We start from the raw sequence: 20294 nt of genomic DNA, 5'->3' as shown, positions 1-20294 counted from the left end.
CGGGATGGGGCCGGGATGGGGCCGGGATGGGGCCGGGATGGGGCCGGAGGGCTGCGCTCCGGCACCGCGGGGGATGTGCGGGATGCGGGGGATGCGCGGGATGCGCTGCCCCGCGAACGCGAGATGCCAGCGGGCGGGACTGCAGGGGGTCATCCCGCTGAGCTTCGCAACACCCGGCGTTGTTGGTGGGTAAAAGAGACCCCAAGTTGGCCTTAATTGCGTTGCCACCTTTCCATCGCCCCTCCTGCTGCCTTGCAGAAGGATCAGAGACCCCAGCTGCTCCCGCAGCAGCTCAAGCTGGATTCCCCCTAGTTTGAGCTAGACCCGTAGGCTCCGGGGAGGATGCAAGAGGAGCTCCTGCACATGTTCCCAGTTCCTCCCTATGCTTGACACACACAGTGGACCTGTGGGTAGGTGTTAGGAGGGCAGGGTACCCCGTGTGCCTGCAATGGGAGGGTTAGTGAGCCTCCTGTCTCAGCCATGCACCAACGCTTTTGATGTGAGGAAAAACAATACACAAGTTCCCCAGGTGTCTTCTAGTTGTGGTGACTGCCAAGAGTTGCACTTCCCAACTCTGGCTTTGTATCTGAGTAAGTTATGGGAAGCTTGGAGTTCTTCCCACAGTGCTCCACAGCCACTGCATAGGGATGGAGGGATGAAGGAAATGCCAAACTATGACTGGTTTGGGAGAAATCTGGCAGTGCCTCCCCAGCCAGCTCTCTCTGAAGGTGCTGGGGGCCATGAAGCTCTGGCCTGGCCCTGCCCACAGGTCACACGCAGATGAACTCACAGCAGGGGAAGCACTTGCCTGCTGCAGCCCAGGCCATTCCCTCTTCTTCCCATGGCACAGCACTGCCCCACTCACAGGGACCTGCCCTGGCCCTGTAGTAACACAACTGGGCACAGAGGGGACTGGATCCAGCATCCTGCTGCTCTGCAGAGCAGTGGGAAGAGCATGGCCCAAAGGTGCCCGCCGGATGCCAGTGCTGGTCCATGGCCTGTCCTGGAGGGATGAGTGCTGCTTCCCTGCACCCTCATGTAGAGGCTCCTTGGTCTTCCCAAGGAATCACGCAGCTCAGGGCTCCAAGAAGCACACACACCCCATGAAGCCAGGTCATATGCATCTGGCCTTGCTAAATCATTAGGAAAAAAAAGATTTCCAACAGATGCAGGGGCAGGAGGAGCAGCAGCTTCCCTCAGCCTCTCTCCTAAATACCAAACAGCCAGAGAGCGAAGGGTGAGCTTCTTCTTTGCTTTAGCACAAGCAAAAAGCTCAGGGAGGGCTTCTGCTGACTTCAGCATCCCCCAGCCCAAGGCCAGGGTTACTCTGACAGAGGTTTCAGCTTGGGACAGGTAAGGGTTGTTGTATGGCAACTACTAACAGGCACTTTCTTTTCCTTCCTCACAGGGCTTTGAATCCATAGTCCAGTTTCTCCTACCACGCACGGCCAGGCACGGCCATCCCCCAGGCAACACCTAGAAGAGCAGTGATCCCCCTGGAATGGACAAAAGACGTGGCTGTGTTTTTCTTTTTGGTACGAGGAGTCATGGCACCAGCTGTTTTGGTTTTGTTACTTTTTTAACAAGTGCTCTCTATCTTATATATATTATATATACAAACACTCACTGAGACAAGGGACAGTGCTTTTCCAAGAGACTGATGAAGCCAGCTGTATAACGTTGCTGTTTGTAAATTCATGTCATGCATAAATGTATTTATGTTGTAAAGCTATTTATATATTGTTTATAAAGAGATATTTATAAAAAAATTATTTATGTAACTAAATGAAAAGTTGAGCATTGTAACATTTTTTTGTCCTAAGTAGTTGAAGAACTTAAAACAAAAAAAATCATTCCATGTGGCATTTTGTAATCTGTCTTTATTTATCAAATTCACATACAATTTAAATGTCGGATTGATTGATTTTAACAGAGCTAAAGAAGAAATTGTTCAGATGTTTTAGAAAAGTCAGGAGCAAGAGAAAGGCCAGCTGATATTTTAAGCTTTGATCCCATATGCAAAAGTAAACTTGTGAATCCTGTGATGCCCTGACGGATCGAATGCTGCCTGGTGCTGTGTGCAGCTCCAAGCCTCTGCAGAACCCAGCTGAGCTCATCCATGCCCAGATCCCAAATGGCACCCGTGGAACTGAGCCCACCACGTTCAACAGCCGAGCCCCGGATCGACAGCAGGGCGACAAGGGCAGCATCTGGCCTAGACATGTTATAACTGCTTCCAGTCTGCAGGTTTGGGTCCAACTTTCACCCCGTAGCTATAATATTATCACTGGGTGCCGGATGGAGATGCAGTCCCTGCTGACAGCAACAAAGAGCCCGCACTGGATCTGGCCCCCAGCTGTGCTGGTGGGAACAGAGCTTTATGCCAGAGGCACTGTTATTCCGGGATCCGGCAGCTCACTGAGTATCTTGTTTATATTCCCATTCGCCAGCCCTTTGCTGCTGAGCTGTAAAGTCCCTTCCTCCAGCAGAGATTTATTTAACTGTGTCTGGGACAATACGTAGACAGACCAAAATATACTGAGGGCTGCCTGGTAAGGATTCATGGACACAGCTGCTGCTACAGCTTCTTGCTATGTAAAGTGCATGAAATAAATCGTTAAAATGACTTGGAGCTCTAAAGGAAACAGCAAGCAAGGGGGCGGGGAGCGCAGCAAACATGCAAACGCCTGCATGAAGGCTCTTTGGTCTCGTTCTTCAAAGAGGCCTTAGAAAAAAAGAGTGGCAGGCGCCCAGCCCAGCCGTGACAGGAGTCACAAATTATGCCCTGACCATTGTAGTGGGCTGGGAAACAACAAGCATTATGTTCTGCTGGGCTCCGGTACCTAGGACAGGGCAAAAAGAAAGTCACCAAGACCCAGAGGCAGAGCGATCCTTTTCCTTAGCAACCACCAGGAAACCATAGAAACCTTCAGCCAGACTCACCCCAACTATTAGAGAACATTAGGTTTACAGAACAAGAGGATTTATTCAGACACCCGACAGCTCAATCATCAGGTTAGGAGCACACAGGTGACGTTTCGAACCTTGCACGAGCACAGACTCCATCAGAGACAGGTACCCACCTCGTGGTGCCCACAGAGTCCAGCTGGACAGGGAGCAGCAGCTGATGGACCACGTAAGATGTTGCCTACGGGGAACAAAATCAAGACCCTGGGAGGGAGGGAGGCAGGATGGGCCGGTGGCAGCTCAGTGCCCTACACGAGGGTCAGCTGGAGCCCTCCAGAGCTGTCCACAGGTAATGACAACCCACTGTCAGGGCTCTGTAAGGCAAATACAACATTCTACAGCTTCACACATCTCTAAAGGGAAGGAGGGGCTAAAGAGGTGCCCATTAGAGGGTACTGTCCACTGTCACCCAGAAAACCTAAGGGACAATAAGGAATTGCTTATGTGCAGACCTTGCACACCAAGTCTGAAAAGACGGTGTAAGAAGGTGGTGGCTGCAGGTCCCTCTCAGAGTCCTGGTCCTTGAGCATGAAGGCAGAGCAGTGACCATAACAGAGTGCCAGGTTGGGACCAAGGTGGGGACAATTCCCCTTCCAGTTTTGTCTCTTTGCTGCAAGCCAGACCTGGAATAAAATCACCTGCCTGGTGACAGAAGGGCCCTCCTCAACACAGTGGGGGGATCCAGGCCAAGGAACTCAATCCACACAGTTCAACCACCTAAGTGAAGCAGAACTTCAGGGGAGACCACAGATCACAGCCTGGAATCATGTACAGTCTGGATTCCCATTTCTCCTCTGCAGCGTAGTCCAAGGGAAAAAGCACAGCACGGGTTCCTTCCATCCACTGGTAAAGAGCAAGGCCAAGGAAAAGGACAAAGCTGCATGGCAAAAGGACAGTTGTTTGGCAGAAGGAGAGGAATCAGAGCAAGAGCTCCTGGTGCAGAGGAAGAGGATAATAGCCTGGCTCCTTGCTTTGCTGCTTCCACTCTGACCAGGGATAAGTCTCCCTGTCCCTCAGCAGGTGGATTCCCACCTGCAGGACAGGAACACTGTGCCCACATGGGGGTGTGAGCTGATGTGCAAGAGAGAAGGCAGCACTTGGGGGTGAAAGAGCACTTGGGATAACTTAGATCCACTCCACCTCAGGCTCCCCATGGCACAGCCAGACCGGTGGGTCTGACAGGCAGAGTGGCACTGCCAGCAGAGGTCAGTTTCCAGAGCACTGACGGGCACCTTCTTCAGTTTGGTGGACAAGCCAGAAGGGGAATCAGAAGCAGCTCCTTAGAGCACAGCAAGCAGCTGATATGGCCACAACTGGGTCTCCCTGACAGGGGCTCAGTAGCAAACAAGGGCCGCAAGAAAGAGGGACCACAGGAATCTAATTAAGAGTGGAGGACAAGGCACTACATGCAGCAGAAACAAATTGATCTCTGAAACATCACTGCCTCCCCTGTGGGTCAGCTTGGTCAGATCCTCAAGACATCCAGTAAAAGCATCCAGGGGCAGCACTAAAAAACTCCCCTGCCACAGCCCAGGCCAGAGACAGCGTAATTGGACAAGAGATGTCCTGGATGCAAGCTGCAGCCTCAGGGGGTGGCATCTGACATCTCAACTGCAGGCTCAGAGAACAGCATTTAGCAGGTGTGTGTCCACAGACCTGGAAGTGAGGGGGGCAGGAGTCCCAGGCTCCTCTGTCCACACTCAGCTCAAACTGGCACTCTCAGCACCTGCATGTTTCCTGCACCACCAGCTGAATGAGCAGTAGCCACATTCAGCTTCCACGTGGTAGCACTTGTGACACAAGAACAGCCTTGATTTCTCCTCTCAGGAGCTATTCCTAGCAGGAGTTGAGCCATAGGCCCCCAGCCTGAAAAAGCACACTGCTCTCTAGTGAAAAAGGACAAAGAGCTTTCTCCAGCGCTGTTATACAAGTGCCTGGCAAAGTTCAAACAGGCTGGAGCAGACCTTGAAGCTCCCACAACTGGGACACAGTTGCCCTCTAATGTGTGGGAAATCAGTTCTCTTCCCCCAGCCCACATTGCAACTTTTCCAAGGTATTTTTTGGCTGAAGGGTTACAAAGCCCAGCTCAGGTGACAGCAAATCCCAAAGCAATGAAGAAAAAGAAAAGCCCAGAGCCCCAGAGCAGGAGAGTAAAGGAATTTTCCAGCTGGTAAGGGACTTGAGGCATTGAGCAGGGACTGCCAGGGGCAGCAGCACACATGCCCCTGCCACTTGCTGCAGGACTTCTCCAAGCATGGGCTGCTTCCCTCAGAATACAGAAAAACAAAGGGAAGGGATCACAGGGCAGCTTCCAGAGGGAGCCTGCGCTTGACACAAGCGTGAGTCGAAAACAAGAAGGGAATTGAATTCAGGCCCCTTCCTGTCAGTCAGCAACTAACCTTGTCAGAAGGGATGGCAGCACTAACCGAATCAGGCAATTCATTAGGTTTGGGGCACGCAGCAAAAGCCCACGCTCTCTGGAGCAGAACTACAGTGAAAATCCAGGGTAATGAGTTGCAAACTGCCTTTGTAAATGACACTTCTGCAGCGACTCTGGCAGGCTGGGAAAAGAGCTAATAGGAAAATCATTAGGTAGCATCCCTTTGATATTGTTGAAAACGGCACAGGCTATTTTTCCTGCCCCCTCCATAATTAACCTGGAATATTACCCATAATACTCTGGGCTGATATTCCCACAATGGACCACCTTATCTGCATCAGGAGAAAAGAAGGATATGCTACAGAGGAAGATGACTTCTGGAAAAGCTTAAAAGGTTTAAGATTTCCCCCCTACTGATGCACATACACATTAATTCCATCAGCAATAAACCTCTGCCCAGCCAGGAGACTAAAGCCCTTCATGAACCCCTGTCACAGTCAGCACACAGGAGCAAGGCTGCCCTGGGAAACGCAGCTGCAGAGGAGCTGATCTGCCCAAGGTTGCTCTCTGCAACTGTAGCAGAGCTGGAACAGGACACAGCTCTGCGCTTTGCCCCTTATTTATAACGCTGTCCTTGTCCTTGACCTCCTTTATGCTACACCAGGCAATGGCCTGCACCTCCCGAGGTGCAGAACAGCTCTGAGGAGCAATGCCTACCCACCTGGCTTGTTTGCCAGCAGGGAGAGGTGTCATCTCACAGTCGTGATGTAAAAGGTACAGCATCACAGCTGGCAGGTGATCCTGAAGGAGCTGGTGCTCTCTAACAGCTGCAAAGGTGACAATGAAACACCGAGACGTTACTTACTGCAATAGCTCATCATGAGACACTGACCGAAACATGAGGGCTGCTGAGATTAACTGCATCTCTGGGAAGAGTCTGGAGGGCTGGACAGCACTACTCCCAAACCTGAGACCCATGAAGATACAGCCTATGGTCAGACAAGCTCCAAATACTCAGAGAAAGGCTGATCCCTGACAGAGCGAGGCCTTGCTTACCCACCACAAGCAGCTTTCCTGGAAACACTGAAGTATCATGTGTGATTACAGCATTTTAAAGATGCCCTAATGATACAGATATTCCAAAGCCTCTATAGGAGACCTGGAGATCCGGAAGGGTGTCCCATCTTCTACTAGAATTACACTAAGCAAGGGCTACTGGCTCAAATTCTTTTGTGCTCTGTGGGGAAATACACATTTCAGGACTGTTAAATGACCCTATGGCATCCCATTACTGCCTGGAATTTCCAGTGTGTATATGAATTCACTAGAGCTTATCAAGAAAAAGCCGTGGTCACAGTAACCACACTCAGGCAATTTGCAACAGGGTATCTCCTGAGATGAAAACACTGTGGGAAAAAGAAGCATCTGTGCCTCTGGATTCAGAGACAGGGAGCAAAGTGCTGCTCTGCCTTTTCCTTGCCTGGTTCACCAGTCAGAGAGGGGAATACCACCACAGGGACACTGAGAACAGGGTCAGCCCAGGCTAGGGGGTAAACACACACTCTCTTTACCTCAATCACTTACCTCTGGTAGCTCTGTGGTAGGGCCAAACTTGATGAAATATCAGCAAAATGTCAACAGTCCCTGAGAGACACGGACCTTCATCATGGAGCAGAGTGAAACAATGACATATTTCTAAGAACTCTGCTGAGAAATTCAATCAGACTGCCAGGTTAAAACTCTGTATTAAGAATACAAGGTTGAGATTACAAGCAGGAACTGAGATCACTCTAAACTTTAATTTACTTTCCTTGCTGCCCCTGGGTTACTCTCAGATTATACAAAAATATGCTATGTAGATTCAGGTTTTGGTTCCCTTGCATTAGGTCAGATACTACAAAGGAATTAGTGGGGTGGAAAAAAACCAAGAGACTTTGTTTGGGACTAAGTGCCCAACGTCTTGCTAGCTGGGCCTATAGGTTCTTAAATTTCTCCATTTCCCCATTTTTAAGAATGATAAAGAACAAGGTTGTTTCTCTCCATTGTAGTTTGCAATTGGCTCAGATGCTGAAGTAACAAACCCCAGCACAGCAGCCCCACAAACACACAAGCTTGGACTGTTTTACCCTGCAGGGGTGGCTTTGGGTGGTTTCCAGCTTAGCTGCACTCACATAAACCTGTAGAGAATTGAAAGTTTAGGAAAAGACTGGGTTACCTATGTGATTTGTTACGTTCCAATACAGCTATCAAAGCTAAGGGCACTCTTCCTTCTGTCTCCCCTGCAACAAGTAAGCCCAAGTCTGCTTCACACACATGAAGCAAAGCATTTCAACCCCATAGGATAAAGACACTAAAACCAAAGCCACCCTCTGAGGTCTGTATCATTTTCCATTCTTACAGGAACTGAAAGCTGTTCAGCAAAATTCCCTTTGCAGGGCTGGTGGGAGAATGGTCATCTCTTTCTACCACTGTCTCTATAGGAACAAAAGCTTTGCCTTCCCCAGCTTCACTCTGGAGAGCAGCTCTGCAGGTCCTACTCCTGTACACAATCCATGGAGAGAGATCTGCTAGCCTGAGTGCAGCTCCAAAAGCACCCACTGGATTTCAGAAATCTGCACAAGACCAGTTGCAGGGCTGGTCTGAACAAATCTGAACACAGAAGGGTCTGTCAGCATCACTGACTTTCCCTCCTGCTCTCAACACGAGACTAAACTGGCATTCAACTTATCTAAGACGGTGAGGAGGGAAGTAAAAAATGAATATATTTTGAGCCAAAACTTTTTTTCTTCTGTAAAAGACTGACATCAGCATTGCTTTATCATATTCCAGAATTGCCTGATGTTAGCTGGTATCAACTGAGTCACAGCAGGAATGCCAGGGACATTTGTTAGCATGAGGCACAGCTTTAGGGCTAGGGCAGCCTACCAGCACTGCAATCAGCTGAGATCCTCTCTTCCATTTTCCAGCTCAGTGCTCAATTCCATATTAAACAAGCAGTAGTACAAGTGGAGCTGCAGAACACAAAGCTAGACAATAAAGCCCTGAAGAGCAGAGGGAAGGCAGCTCCATCCACTTTGTCTCCCTCCGGGTGGAGGAGGCAAACAGAAGTTCAATAGCTCAAAGTCTGCCCTGCTGCAATCTTGGAGCGAGCTGCAGTTGGAGCAGCTCTTTGCTGCCATAAACCAAAGCAGGGCAGGACACTCTCCCCACACCAGGGAGCAGTGTCCAGCAGAGTCCAGCAGTGCTCAGACAAGCTGCCTTAGCTGCCTCCAGCAGGCACATGCGATACATGGGACTTTACATCAAAACTGCCTCTGCTCCCACCTCCCTCTCATTCCCATAGCACAGTTAAGCTCCCTGGGTACTCCCCACTCAAAACTGTTCACAGACCAGTCCCCATCAGCCCCTAATTCATGCAACTCTGCTCTGAGTTGCTGCCCTTCCTGTAGTCACAGGGAGCCAAGAGAATCTTTATCTGTTGTCCTTCTCAAACAGCACAGCACCTCCTGCATCCTTCCCTGTTAACAACTCTGCCTTCTGCTTCATTCCCGGAATAGCTTCTAACTCTTTCCTTCAAGCCAGATTCATTAACCAGCTGCTGCAGAGCTGTTTGCCTCCCCCAGGTACTCTGTGCATGTCATTTGTTAATGACTCATCTCAGCCTGGGCTCATGGCAGACAACCCCCTCCTTTTGCGGCACCAAGCCCGTCGCTGGCACACCAGGAAAGCCAAACACGCAAACAGCTCCATTCCCTCCAATACCCCGGTCCCTTCTCCGTCCTCTGTCGCCATCAAACATGGGACAGCTCTTTATTCAAAGTGCTATTTCCTCCCTTGCCTCTTTGCTGATCAAAGGCAACGTGTACCGAAGCACGAGTAAGATCCTCACCCCCAGCCAGGCTTTGAGAACAGCAAAAACGTAAGAACAAACTCGAAAACTTCCAACACACTAAAGAAGCTCCAGTAAACTAATGTGACTCCTGTAACTGGCAGGGAACAAACACCAAGGGTGCCAAACTCACATCTATTTCTCCAGCAGACTGTGGCTTGCTGAGGAGCTAAAAACAATGCCCAAAGGCATTTGTATTCCTCCTGCCTCTTTACAGGACTGATATTAAAAATGGGAAGGAAAGAAAACAGAGCCTATTCTCAGCAGTCAAATCCAGTGAGGAACTGGACAACCAGTATGCTGCAGCTGTCCACACAGCAAGCCAGAAACAGACTCGATCCATCTCTGTCACACAGACTTGGGGACACAAAGTCTACCTGCACCTCTCAGAAGCTGTCAGCTAAACACTGGGAGAAGCTGGAATGGGAATTAGTACTGCCACTGCTTGGGGAACAGCTCCCCTGAGGTACAGGGGAAGGCTTTGTGCTCTGGACTTACTCACTTAACACCTTCCCTGGGAATATTTTGGCTTGCATATCTAGGGGGGACAGAGAGCTGGTAAAGAATCAGAAGCTTGATCAGAATCAGAAGCCTCCGCGACTTGACCCAGAGAAAGCTGGAGAGGGGTTATTTAGATCTACCTCTCCAGATTAAAAGCTGATGTGCCTGCTCTGCAGGAGAAGAAAAGGAGAAGGATTTACTTTCAAAAGTGAACAAGTCTCGTGACTGAGGACTGCAAAATGCAGATGGCAAAGAGTCCTGGTAGCAATAAGAGGAAGGCACGTGCACTGCACAAGCAAGCGCAGGTGACAGCTGGCTGCAGGACTGGAGGATCGTCACAGTCCTCTGCTTCAACAGCTCCCCTGCCCGCTCACGGGAAGCTCTTCCCTTTACAGAAAGTGAAATGCAGGGTCCAAACTGCAAAGCACACTCTGCTAGACCCAAAGGGAGGAATCGACTGGCCTAAGACAGAGCACAGCTACAAACCTTCCACAACCAGCCAAAGCTGTTTAGGCTCAGGACACTGGGCTCAGCTACCAGCTTTGCCACAGATCCTTCTGCACAAAGGTGGACAAAGGTGAACCACTGACAAAACGTGAAGGGCGCTTCCCTGCCTCCCACATGAATAAGGGAGCTCAGTCACACCTTTGGATAACATAAACCAAGAATCAAGTAAATTCTCAAGTGAACAAGTGCCACTGGACTACAAGCCTAAAGCAGCCTCAAAGTCAAGACTCCAGACTCTGACATTAAATCAGCATTTTTAATTTTTTTTTTCTAAAATGTGCTTTTTCATGAATTGCTGTTTCAATGCTTCCCCCTTAAAAAAAAAAAAAAACAACCCCACACCTTGACAAACTAGGTGCAAATCACCTGAAGTTAGTCTGTAACAAATAAAAAAACCCCACAAAACAAAGGCTGAAATGCTTTAGAATCACAACAATGTACAAAAAACAAGGGAAGAAAATACAACCTGAAAGTGTTCAAAATTCAGAAAAACTAGTCAAGTCCATTGCTTCAGCAAGGGGATGCTGCTGCGACCCCTGCCAGTGGGTCCTGGGCCACCAGCCTGCCTTGGTGCCAAACAGGCTCCTCTCCCGTGCAGACCACTGTCGCCAGCATCCAAGGAAGAGCGAATGCATTACCCTCCGAAGGTATCAATGGGGGAAACAACTCACAGGCAGCTCTGGGAGGTCACATCACATTCAGGAGGAACAGTTTCTAGCATGCCCCTGACCACCTGCAAGAAGGAAGTCGAGAAAGAGCAGCCTGCTTCCTCCTTATTGTATTGATGCCTCGGAGATGCAGAACAGTGCTTTAAATCTGGGAGAGATAAACGGGCTTAGTAAGGGCAGTAAACAGACAGTTAAGTAAACAGCCCAGCACTGGATCTCACCTTCACAGAGCGAGGTAGTGTGAATTTCACCCCAGTTTAAAACAGACAGGGGTAGCAGAAAAGCTGAAGACTACCATGTAAAGCAGTTTCTGGCCTAGAAACCTTCCTGCGCTCCCTTTGGGAATGAAAAGATCTGTGTTGATGGCTTCCTCACTCCCAGCCTGGCTTTGGTAGCCACACTTGAACCCTGGGATTCAGACACTTGCTATAGAAGCTCTCCCAAGATCTGATTTAGTACAGCAGCTTCCTCAAGGTTAAGCAGCAATAAAACTAGCTGGGAGGGAGCAAAACTGTCCACAGATATTTTGGTTTTTTCCTGCCCCTTTTGGTTAGTCCCTTTCTTTAAAAGTCCCTCTTCAGAAGACCAGAACAGGGACACCCTGAAACTTCATAGGGGCAGCACAGTGTAACTTAGCCAGGTGCTGCTAACTGGGAGCTGTATTCAACAGGGCTTTTATCTGCCAGCCTGGAAGGGACTGGCCCAGAACCCACTGAAAAAAGGAGTTGCAGGCCCTTTTTGCTCCTCCTGTTGTCATTCCTAACTGAATGACAATTTAGATGGTATGTTCTAGTGGCGGCTGGAGACCAGCCCTTTGACTTTGGACATCTTCTTTGTGGGCTGCCTTTGTTCTGTGTGTGGAGGGCACTCTCGCTCTACCAGCTGCTGTTCCATCTCCTGTGCCGACGACGAGGCTGTAGCTTTTAATGTTTTCTTTATGTTTGTGACCTGGCCAAGAAGAGACAGTGAATCAGCACCTGCTTCTTCCTCCCCTCACAGCAGAAACTCTGTTCATAAACATATTGAAAATCCCCTGGAGTACAGAGTGGAGATTACAAAAGAGCCTCTCCCAGCAGTAACATGCTCTGCATTTGACTTTAATAAAGGTAATGTTTCATCCTCAATTACAGCCAGAGCTGTTAATATTTCCAGTCTGGGTCAGATATGGAATAACAAGGGGATTCCTTTTTTTTTCCCTAAGAGACAATGGCACAACATTGTACCACCTTTCTTTCTGGATGGAGGGACCTACTATTGCCTTGGTGCAGAAGGCAGCCATTGTACCTCTCTGTTGGCCAGAAGCAGAAGAAAGAAGACCGTGAAAGAAAAATTTACTGTTAGGACAGCACTTGAAAAGGGAAAATGCCATTTGACCTGGCTTGCTGGCTGAGCCACAGGTATTTGTTAGAAGTGGGAACAGAAACTGGTTTCATGGGAGGCAGCAGTAATGTTTCTGCTACTCTGGCTGAAAAGGAGAGATATGTCACCAGGCACCATCCTCTGTCCCTTGGAACTCTGTAGGGCTCACTACAAATACAATGAGCAAACTTTCAAAAAAAAACACCCAAGGTTTGGGAGTCAGGTGCACCAACACCAGGCCAAAGGCATCTGGCAAACCAAACGTGCTTTGGATGCCGATCGAGCCGCCAAGCACATGCAAACATAAACCTGCAGGGATGCAGCACTTTGCAAGAAATAATCCCTGGTCCAGAGTCTCGGGAGGCCCGTTCCCCCCTTCCCGGCGGCTTTAGCCGGGTTTGGTGGCACGGGCCGGGCCGGACCGCGGGCTCGTGCTGCCACCTACGGGCGGGAGCGCGCAGGGCCCGGCCGGGCCGCCCCGACCCCCGGGGGAGCTGCCGGGGGCACTTTTTGCAAAAGCGAGGAGCCTCGAGAGATTTTTGTTAATCACACTTTCAGGTGCAAAACAAAGAGAAATGGTTTATTTTTTTCCTTCCTGCCTGCCCGGTAGGAAAGGAACAGAATTGTATCAAAGCTTTGTGCCGAAAGCACAGTTTTCCACACAAATCGATACAGGACAACAGTTAGTGCAGTCACCTACCCTAAATTTATAAAAATGTATCAAGAAAGATGCAATCTGCTCATAGTGGGCAAATGTGTTGTTTGTGGTCTTACTAGCACTCAGAAACAGCCGTGTTTTCTTCCTACCCCACACCTTATTTGCATGATTGCCAGCCTGCTTCAGAGAGCCATGACCATCAACCAGGTGTTACCAGATCATTTTCTTCAGCAAACAAACACTTATCAAACAGCATAGAGCAGCCTGAAATGAATCTGTACCCACCTCCATCTCTACCTGCTGCTGAGTTCTGTGATGGTTCTCTTTGTACTGGTTGGCTCTAAGTACTTGCTGCTCAATTCCTAAAAGAACCGCCTCACAACCATCGCACCTGCAAGACACAAACCACGTCAGTGTCTACAACTTCTCTCTCGAGCAGCTCAGTCAGGCACTGAAAAGTCACACTCATCCAAAAGTTTAATAGATTATTAAATTTATACCTCCTGCTTAGAGCTGCAAAAAGCTGGCAAGAAAAGCTTTGCTGCAAACTCAACGCATTTCACAGCATTCTCCAGAGAGTCTGTGTTACTCTTACCATCAAAGAGTAACGGCAGGTTCAATGTACTTCCAACCCTTCTTTCCAGTCAGAATTATGGCTTCAACAGGGGTGCAACATATTATTTAGAAGTAAGAAAAATTTTAAAATTAAAGAAAAAAGTAATACTGAAATAAGTGTTCAAATGACAAGAACTCGGGACTGGAAAAGACAAAAAGAGAACTGGCAGTGGGTTCACTGTTACCTTCCAAACAGGGCTGTAAGGTCCTGGAAGCTGCCAGAGCCCTCCTGCCATGATGGGACTAAGAGAGTTGGAGTAGAGAAGCAAAAAACCTGCCCCAACCTCAGGACAGTGTATTTACCCAGCAGTTTAATTACTTTTCATGTGCTCATTACCACACCAACTACAAAGCACTTCCCAGTCAGCTCAAGACCTGCCACAGGCTCCACAGTCTATAGGGGAATTTCTCTGGGTGGGAAAGGAGCCCTATAAAAAGATGAGAAGCAGCTCCTGGCAAAGATACAAAATGATAATACCACAGTCCCACTATGGTTGCAGGCAGCAGTGATTCTCTAGAATTTGCCCACACAGTTCTCATCACAGTGAAAAAGGCTGAAAAGTTCTGCTTTTGTTATCAAGTGTAACAGCAGGAAGGGGAGTAGCTCCCACCACAGGACCTTGAGTCCAGTTTGGCACCTCTCTCTGCAAAGGCCTCTACTCCTCGCTGGGGTCTTGCCATGTAAAAGCAACAGTGTGAGCAGAAGCTCACAATGTGGTAGTTTGGCTTGATACATGACACAAATTGAATCCCAGATGGGATCTTGGAAAACTTGCCCAACAGACTCCTCCTCCACGTGCCGATTTATAGCACAAGACTCCTGATTAATGGAACATGGTGCAATTGAGCCAGCACTTGAAAATGAGGATAAGCTAAAAACAGGACAAGCTACGTACAAGGAACAAGAAAGGTAGAGAGACTGCCTCACCATTCCTGGAGTGTTTTGACAATGTTACTGATGTCCTTCTTCTGAATGTCTCTACCAATACAAAAATCCACCTCTAACACCTGGTTTCGTTGATCCAACTTCCCCTGGATAATATCTGTATAAACCGCTTCAATAATCAGATCTTCCAGCTCCCTCAGATTCCTCATATCCAGGTCCTTCAGCAACACGGAATAGGGAATGCACTAAAAACAGCAAGACCAAGAATAAGTTAACAGTCCTAGAGCCAAAAATGAACAGTTAAGTCTCAGAAGGTCAAGACTCAAACATTTATTGTATCCTACGCTTTAACCTGCACGTGCAGCAGTGACTGATTGTGGCAGAACAAACACCTGCCAGGCCATGAACTATTCTGTCACAACTTCAGTAATTCCTGAAGCTTTGGTATTAGCACATCACAGAAGAAAAAAGGTAATGGGATTGTAGAAGAAATTAAGAGTGTTGCTTAGCCTTCTCTAGAACAAAAAGTCAGTGCTTTTAAGTATGATTCTCCGTTTCCAGCAGTGAATGAACCATACAAAATTTCCCAGGCCTTCCTGACCAATCTGCATGTCAGTTCAGACATGCTTATACCTCATCCATGGAATTCCACTAGGCTAATGTCCCATATGCACCAGGAGAGAACACTGTACACTGCAGGTACTGTCCTAGTACAGTGGTTTTTCTGTGAGTACTTATGCAGTCTGAAACAACTTCAGTGCTACAGAATGGAAGATATTTTCTAAAGCTAAACCAAGAAACAAGTGCTGTCACACTGCAGGCATGTTACCTTCATTCGGGACGCCAGGCTTACGATTGTCAAGTGCTTCAGCTTGTTCTTCTGAGTCACTGTTAATTCAGGCAGGTTGTCTTTGTTTGCTGTTAATGTCAAAAAGACAAGATTCAGGACTCTACTTCAGAAATTATATAATCCATTGTGCTACACTAAACCCTGGAAGGCTGAACTCCTCCAGCAACTGTGGGTGCTGGTGAGCAGAGAGTGCTGCTGCTGCTGCAGACTGAGTGGCACACCCAGGGAGAGAGGGGAAAAGTTAAAAACAACTTGACAATTCCATCCTTCTATGCTTCTTTAGTAATTCTGCTTCTGGAATTAGAAGGTAATTCACAAGTGGTGCCCTGCCAAAACAGTTGGTCAACGTTTTGTTTCTAACAAGTAATTTTTATTTCATTAACAAGCTGGCAGAATAAAATCTTCCTCCCTGGTTCATCTGTTTGCAAATACAGCTGGTTTTATTTCTCTAAAGAACTGCAGAATTTAGAGTTGAAAGTGTAAAGTACCAGGCTGAGGAAGAGAGGAAAAATTATTAATCTCGATTGCCACACTGTCACTGTATTATATCCATGTGCCTCATGAATATTTAAAAAGAGAAAGGAAACCAGCAGCTCTCCAAAGCAAAAAAACTCTTTAAAATATCTACTTTAATGGAAATTAATGTTTCAGGGCCACTCAAGTTCTCCCATCCATCCCACCTCATACAATGCTCTACATTTTGACTACTTTTACCCATCTCTCTTTCTTCACTAGAAAAGGAAGAACGATCTGTGCTGTCACATGCTGGGACAAAAGAGCCATGAAGAGAAAACACATCCTCTAATCAGTCACAGAATTCATGAGGCTCGTGTTGCTCCACAGCCACTGGAATTTCCAGTCCTTGCACTTACAGATGCCACTTCTCCTTACAGGAACTAGATAGCTCATCCACCACAGTGATAGCCAGCACTATGACAGAATTCTTTGTCACACTCTGTAATGGTCTGGATGAGGCTGCTACTCACAAATGAAGCATTAAATTGTAGCAGAATGGAAGCGTAAGCACCAGAGATAAAAGCACATTTTGACAGATACAAAGATGATTCACACATAGTCCTTCTGAAGCTGTATAAAAGTCATTATTTCAACTTCTATTTTAGCTAAGAAATTATTTTGTTTCAGCAGTGCTGTCACAGAATAAAAGGTTGTCTCATAAACCATACAGGTTTTTATAAATAATGCAGAACAATTTTGCCTAAGTTTTCTGCAGTTTCCATAACCGGTGTCATCTAAATTTCCAAACACATGTCTGAAATTGCTCTCTGCAGAGGTAAGTGGTCTGTGAACACCAACAAATTCTGCTACAGACCAATTCCATCCAGCACTGCAGTCCCATAAAAAAAACAGTAACACACCACGGTCTCTAGCCCTTCCTTTAATTTTAGCAATTAAAAAGCACATATGACCCAGAGAACCCCTACGGAGAACTCTCCTCCCAAGCAAATTCTGTTCTTGGACACTTTCCCCCAGCCACACTCCACCAGGCATCACAGAAAGCAAGGAACTGCCTCTGACAATCCCAGAGGGCAGCCCAGCCCTGCCCCCTGCAATCAGGCAGCAGTCTCTTACCTACATAGTCTCGGTATGTTCCGTACGCAAACAGGTTCAGCAGCTGGAAATAAGCAGCATTGGACCCTTCAGCAAGCTGGGTGGGGAGAAAAGAAATTTCACATTAAACAGTAACAGTCAACACAACCCTGATAATCAACTTCTCCAGAGAATGGTTTAAGCCTGCATAGGACAAGAAGTAGCCAGAAAAGCAATTACATCTCGGCCTTAAAGAGCTGGACTCTTTCTAAGGGCTCACAAGCAGCAGCAAATTTCAGCAGTTTTAGAGTCAAGGTGATCCAGCCATTTCTATGCACCAGAACATAACTACAGTTTGGGCTGTCAACTGCTTTGTACAGCACCTCAGGAAGTAAAAGAAAGAGGCAAATCTTAATTTCAGCTGACAGCCTACAGGGCCAGCTCTTCTCCTCATGTGATAAGCAAGCAGGCAGTGGTGATGGCTGGTTAAGCATCCTGGCTATGACTGTGAAAGCTAAGGCAGCTCACCTGCAGAGCCACCACAGCTTCAAAGCAAAGCAAGCTGGAACACTGTGAGTTGAATGCATTTGAACACTCAAATGTAACAGCACTCCTTGCCTGCAAACACTTCAATGGAGTAACAGCAGCACCAAGCAGTGATTTTTATTGATTGGGGTTTTTTAATAAAATTTGCTGCACACAAATCCAGGGGAAAAAAAAAAAGTCCTTGTGATTTGATGCTGAATAACCATAGAGGCACTTCTGGGCATATTTAGGAGCCTGTCTGGAAAGCCAAACTTGCTGCACACTGCGTTATTCCAGCTGCAGAGATACTCAGCTTATATTCCCTCACTGCAGTAGAGGCAGGGGCTGGCAAGGCATTCTCAGCAAAAGCTCTGGAACTTACTTTCCATCTTGGTTTGAAATGGTTTGGATTTGGTTACCACCCAGGCCCAATACACTAGACATCTGTTCACAAAGACTTTTGGAGAGCACTGAAGTTCTGCTTTCCAGGACAGCAAAGGAGTAGAAAGGGATTTTTTTTTTGCTGGCTGGCTAAGTGCCTTCCTAACTCTGTTACTGTGCTGTTGCCAGATTTTTGTTGTGCTAGCAATTGCATTAAGGTAGCAAAGCTTTATATAGGTATTTTTTAACACCTAACATATACAAGGCAAAAGAAAGGTCAGTCTCTCACACACAAACATCTCAGAACCAACATAAGTTGCATCAGGCCCTTCCTGGCACAGAAATTTCATGCACAGGCTGTGTGTGGAAATTTCTGGGGATCCCTCATATTGGGGAAGTGCGGAAAAGGGCATTAGGATGGAAACTCATCTCTTACCTCCTGCACGTTTGTTAACTTCAACAGCTCTCCAAAGACATAAACCCCAGGAGCCTCCAGCACCTGATTTATAAGAGCAGTCAGAGCTGAGCCACTTGTACCTTTGGCCAGTAAAATAAACTGCTCTAGAAGATTGCAGGACGGTTTCTGTTCTCCTGCCATTCTCGGTTTTCAATCTGTCAATAAAAGAACATAATATTAATAAGTCCTTCCTCCTTTGCCGAGTCCTGGCAGTGGACCAGGAGCTGCTGAGCTTGTTTCAGTGTCAGCAGAGCCAGGCTCTTCTCCAGCACCCAGGGGCAGGCCACAAACCCAGCAGGTTCAACTGCTGATTTATCTGGGGAGTAAAAATGATTCACACAGTATCTGAGCAAAATTTCTGTCTGCTCAGTCCCCTAAAAGGATCTGCTCTTGCCAGTAGAAAAGGAGTTTAGATTTCATGCTGTTATCAGATTTTCCTTATACTGGTGCTGCCAAATAATGCCAACTGTGGAGATGCTTATTGATACATCTATTAGAGGTCAGCTGAGGCTTCCTCCCTCCTCATTACACACCCCAAAACCAGCCACTAATATAATTCCCTGTGAAGGACTGATCCACACTGTGTGCCCACACACTACACCTTTTCCTTTTACACTGACTACAGATAAAGTGTGTGCACGTAATTCCTACTGCTTTCTGAGCCCCAAAGGCAAAGAGAACCGGCCTGTAAAGCAGCTCAACAGTCTGCACTGCACAGTTCAAGTGTTTTGGGTTAACTGGAAAGCTCAAGTGATAAAAATACCCTGTCTACAAAGGCTCTATTTAAGTCCCTGTAAAGAGAGGTCTTTGTCTTCCTCTGCTGCCTGACATTTCTGGTGTGCATGTTGTCTCCCAGCACCAACATGTTGTTTTTGAAACCTAAACCACTATTTATTAACAAGTTCACGAGTTGTTTGTTTACAAACAACTGAGACAAAACTTCCCAAGCATGTTATTCAGACACCAAACAAAGAACTTGGCAGATGAGGGGGGTAGAGTTGTGCTATGTTTGTATGGGATAAGTATCAAGTAGAGGGTGTAACTCTTACTCTGGAAGAAAATCAAACAATCAGCAGAGAACCAAACACCAGAGATTGTGTCTGGTTCTATGTGACCACCGGGCCCACATCCTCCCCTGTGGGGGGGAAGCACAGTCACACAGAGGTTTCACTGTTTCATCAGGTCTACCCAAATTAAGGCTTGTGAAGCCATCACAAATTCCTGTATTAGTCAACTTCTAAAAATACATTTTACCCTGCTATTTTACACCTCAATGGTCTCAACCTGAGCAGACAGCCTTTCACACTGCACACAGAGATGTCTCAGCTCTTGGTGTAAATGTTCTTTCCATCAGAGGCACAAGTGCAACACAAGAACAGCACCTCACTGCTGACTGAGAAATCCCTGCAACACAGTAACACTCAGTGTGGGTTCCTCATAGACCAGTGCTGCCCTCCCTACTCATGGAGAAGAAACAGAGAGGACAATTTCCTCAGGAGAGCACAGGGACTGGGAGAGCTGGGAATGGGATTCAGATACCTCGGTTCCATTGTTTCTCCCTCACAGATAACCAAACCACACGCTGGAGTGTGAGGTTACAAAAACCTGGCTGGCTGCATCCATGCCCTGATAGGGAAGAAATGCCAACCCTTTGCCCCTACCCGAGCACACGTTCAGACAACAGCGGTGCTACTGCAACCTGTCCGCACACCCGGGAATACCTCGCTGCTTCCACAAGCGCCTTATCCTGGTGAGAAGCGACTGAAATACACAAAACAGTCCAACGGAGCTTGGCCAAAGGCTACGACAACCCGCGCACGGGGACAAACCGGGCTTCTCTCCTGGTCAGGCCTCTCTGAGGGGGTTTCAGGGCGGGAAGCGGCCCGCAGACCCCGCACAGGGAGGCGGGGGTTTCCCGGCCCTGCCGTCCCTCCCCCGACCCCCGGCAGAGCCCCCGGGCCCCACCGAGCGGGCCGAGCCCTTCCGCAGGGGGTGATATACCGGGAGGTCCCTCACGGCCGCCCCGGTCCCCGGCGTTACCTGTCGGCTCTCGGCCTCCCGCCCCGCCGCTCCCGGCGCCGAGCCCGCCGCGCCTCAGGCCGC

General features: G+C 48.0%; 2 protein-coding genes across 3 annotated transcripts in view; one reads left to right on the top strand and one right to left on the bottom strand.

Annotated features, from left to right (window-relative positions):
• Positions 1-1865, top strand: part of NPPC (natriuretic peptide C) — an 11384-nt gene extending 9519 nt beyond the window's left edge. Inside the window, exon 4 of the mRNA XM_027647149.1 lies at positions 1409-1865. The gene's annotated coding sequence lies outside the window, so the exon portion shown is untranslated. The remainder of the gene's footprint in view (positions 1-1408) is intronic.
• Positions 1865-20294, bottom strand: COPS7B (COP9 signalosome subunit 7B). 2 transcript variants are annotated; one of them, XR_003528318.1, is made up of 8 exons: positions 20232-20294; positions 18171-18346; positions 16871-16946; positions 15260-15348; positions 14473-14675; positions 13215-13320; positions 6932-11860; positions 1865-6174 (listed from the first exon to the last, which is right to left on the bottom strand). XR_003528318.1 is itself a non-coding variant. In XM_027647147.1 (7 exons), exons 2-7 carry the CDS (start codon positions 18330-18332, stop codon positions 11702-11704), a joined length of 795 nt encoding a protein of 264 aa, XP_027502948.1. In that variant the 5' UTR covers positions 18333-18346; positions 20232-20294; the 3' UTR covers positions 1865-11701. The 2 variants fall into 2 exon arrangements, 1 of the variants encoding a protein (XP_027502948.1); XM_027647147.1 differs by having other exon boundaries at positions 1865-11860.

This window comes from Corapipo altera, unplaced genomic scaffold (genome assembly GCF_003945725.1).
Source record: "Corapipo altera isolate COAL_440 unplaced genomic scaffold, ASM394572v1 113, whole genome shotgun sequence".
Taxonomy (NCBI): Eukaryota; Metazoa; Chordata; class Aves; order Passeriformes; family Pipridae; genus Corapipo; species Corapipo altera.
The sequence above is the reverse complement of the archived record's forward strand: the minus strand, read 5'-3'. Positions and strand labels throughout refer to the sequence as shown.

What these genes read in the sequence shown, in the direction of transcription:
- COPS7B (XM_027647147.1), bottom strand. Translation starts at nt 18,332, where the DNA reads ATGGCAGGAGAACAGAAACCGTCCTGCAATCTTCTAGAGCAGTTTATT. An exon ending in AACATACCGAGACTATGTAG is followed by an intron (nt 15,349 to 16,870) that starts GTAAGAGACTGC and finishes TGACATTAACAG; the next exon opens with CAAACAAAGACAACCTGCCT. An exon ending in GTCAAAACACTCCAGGAATG is followed by an intron (nt 13,321 to 14,472) that starts GTGAGGCAGTCT and finishes TGTGTCTTGCAG; the next exon opens with GTGCGATGGTTGTGAGGCGG.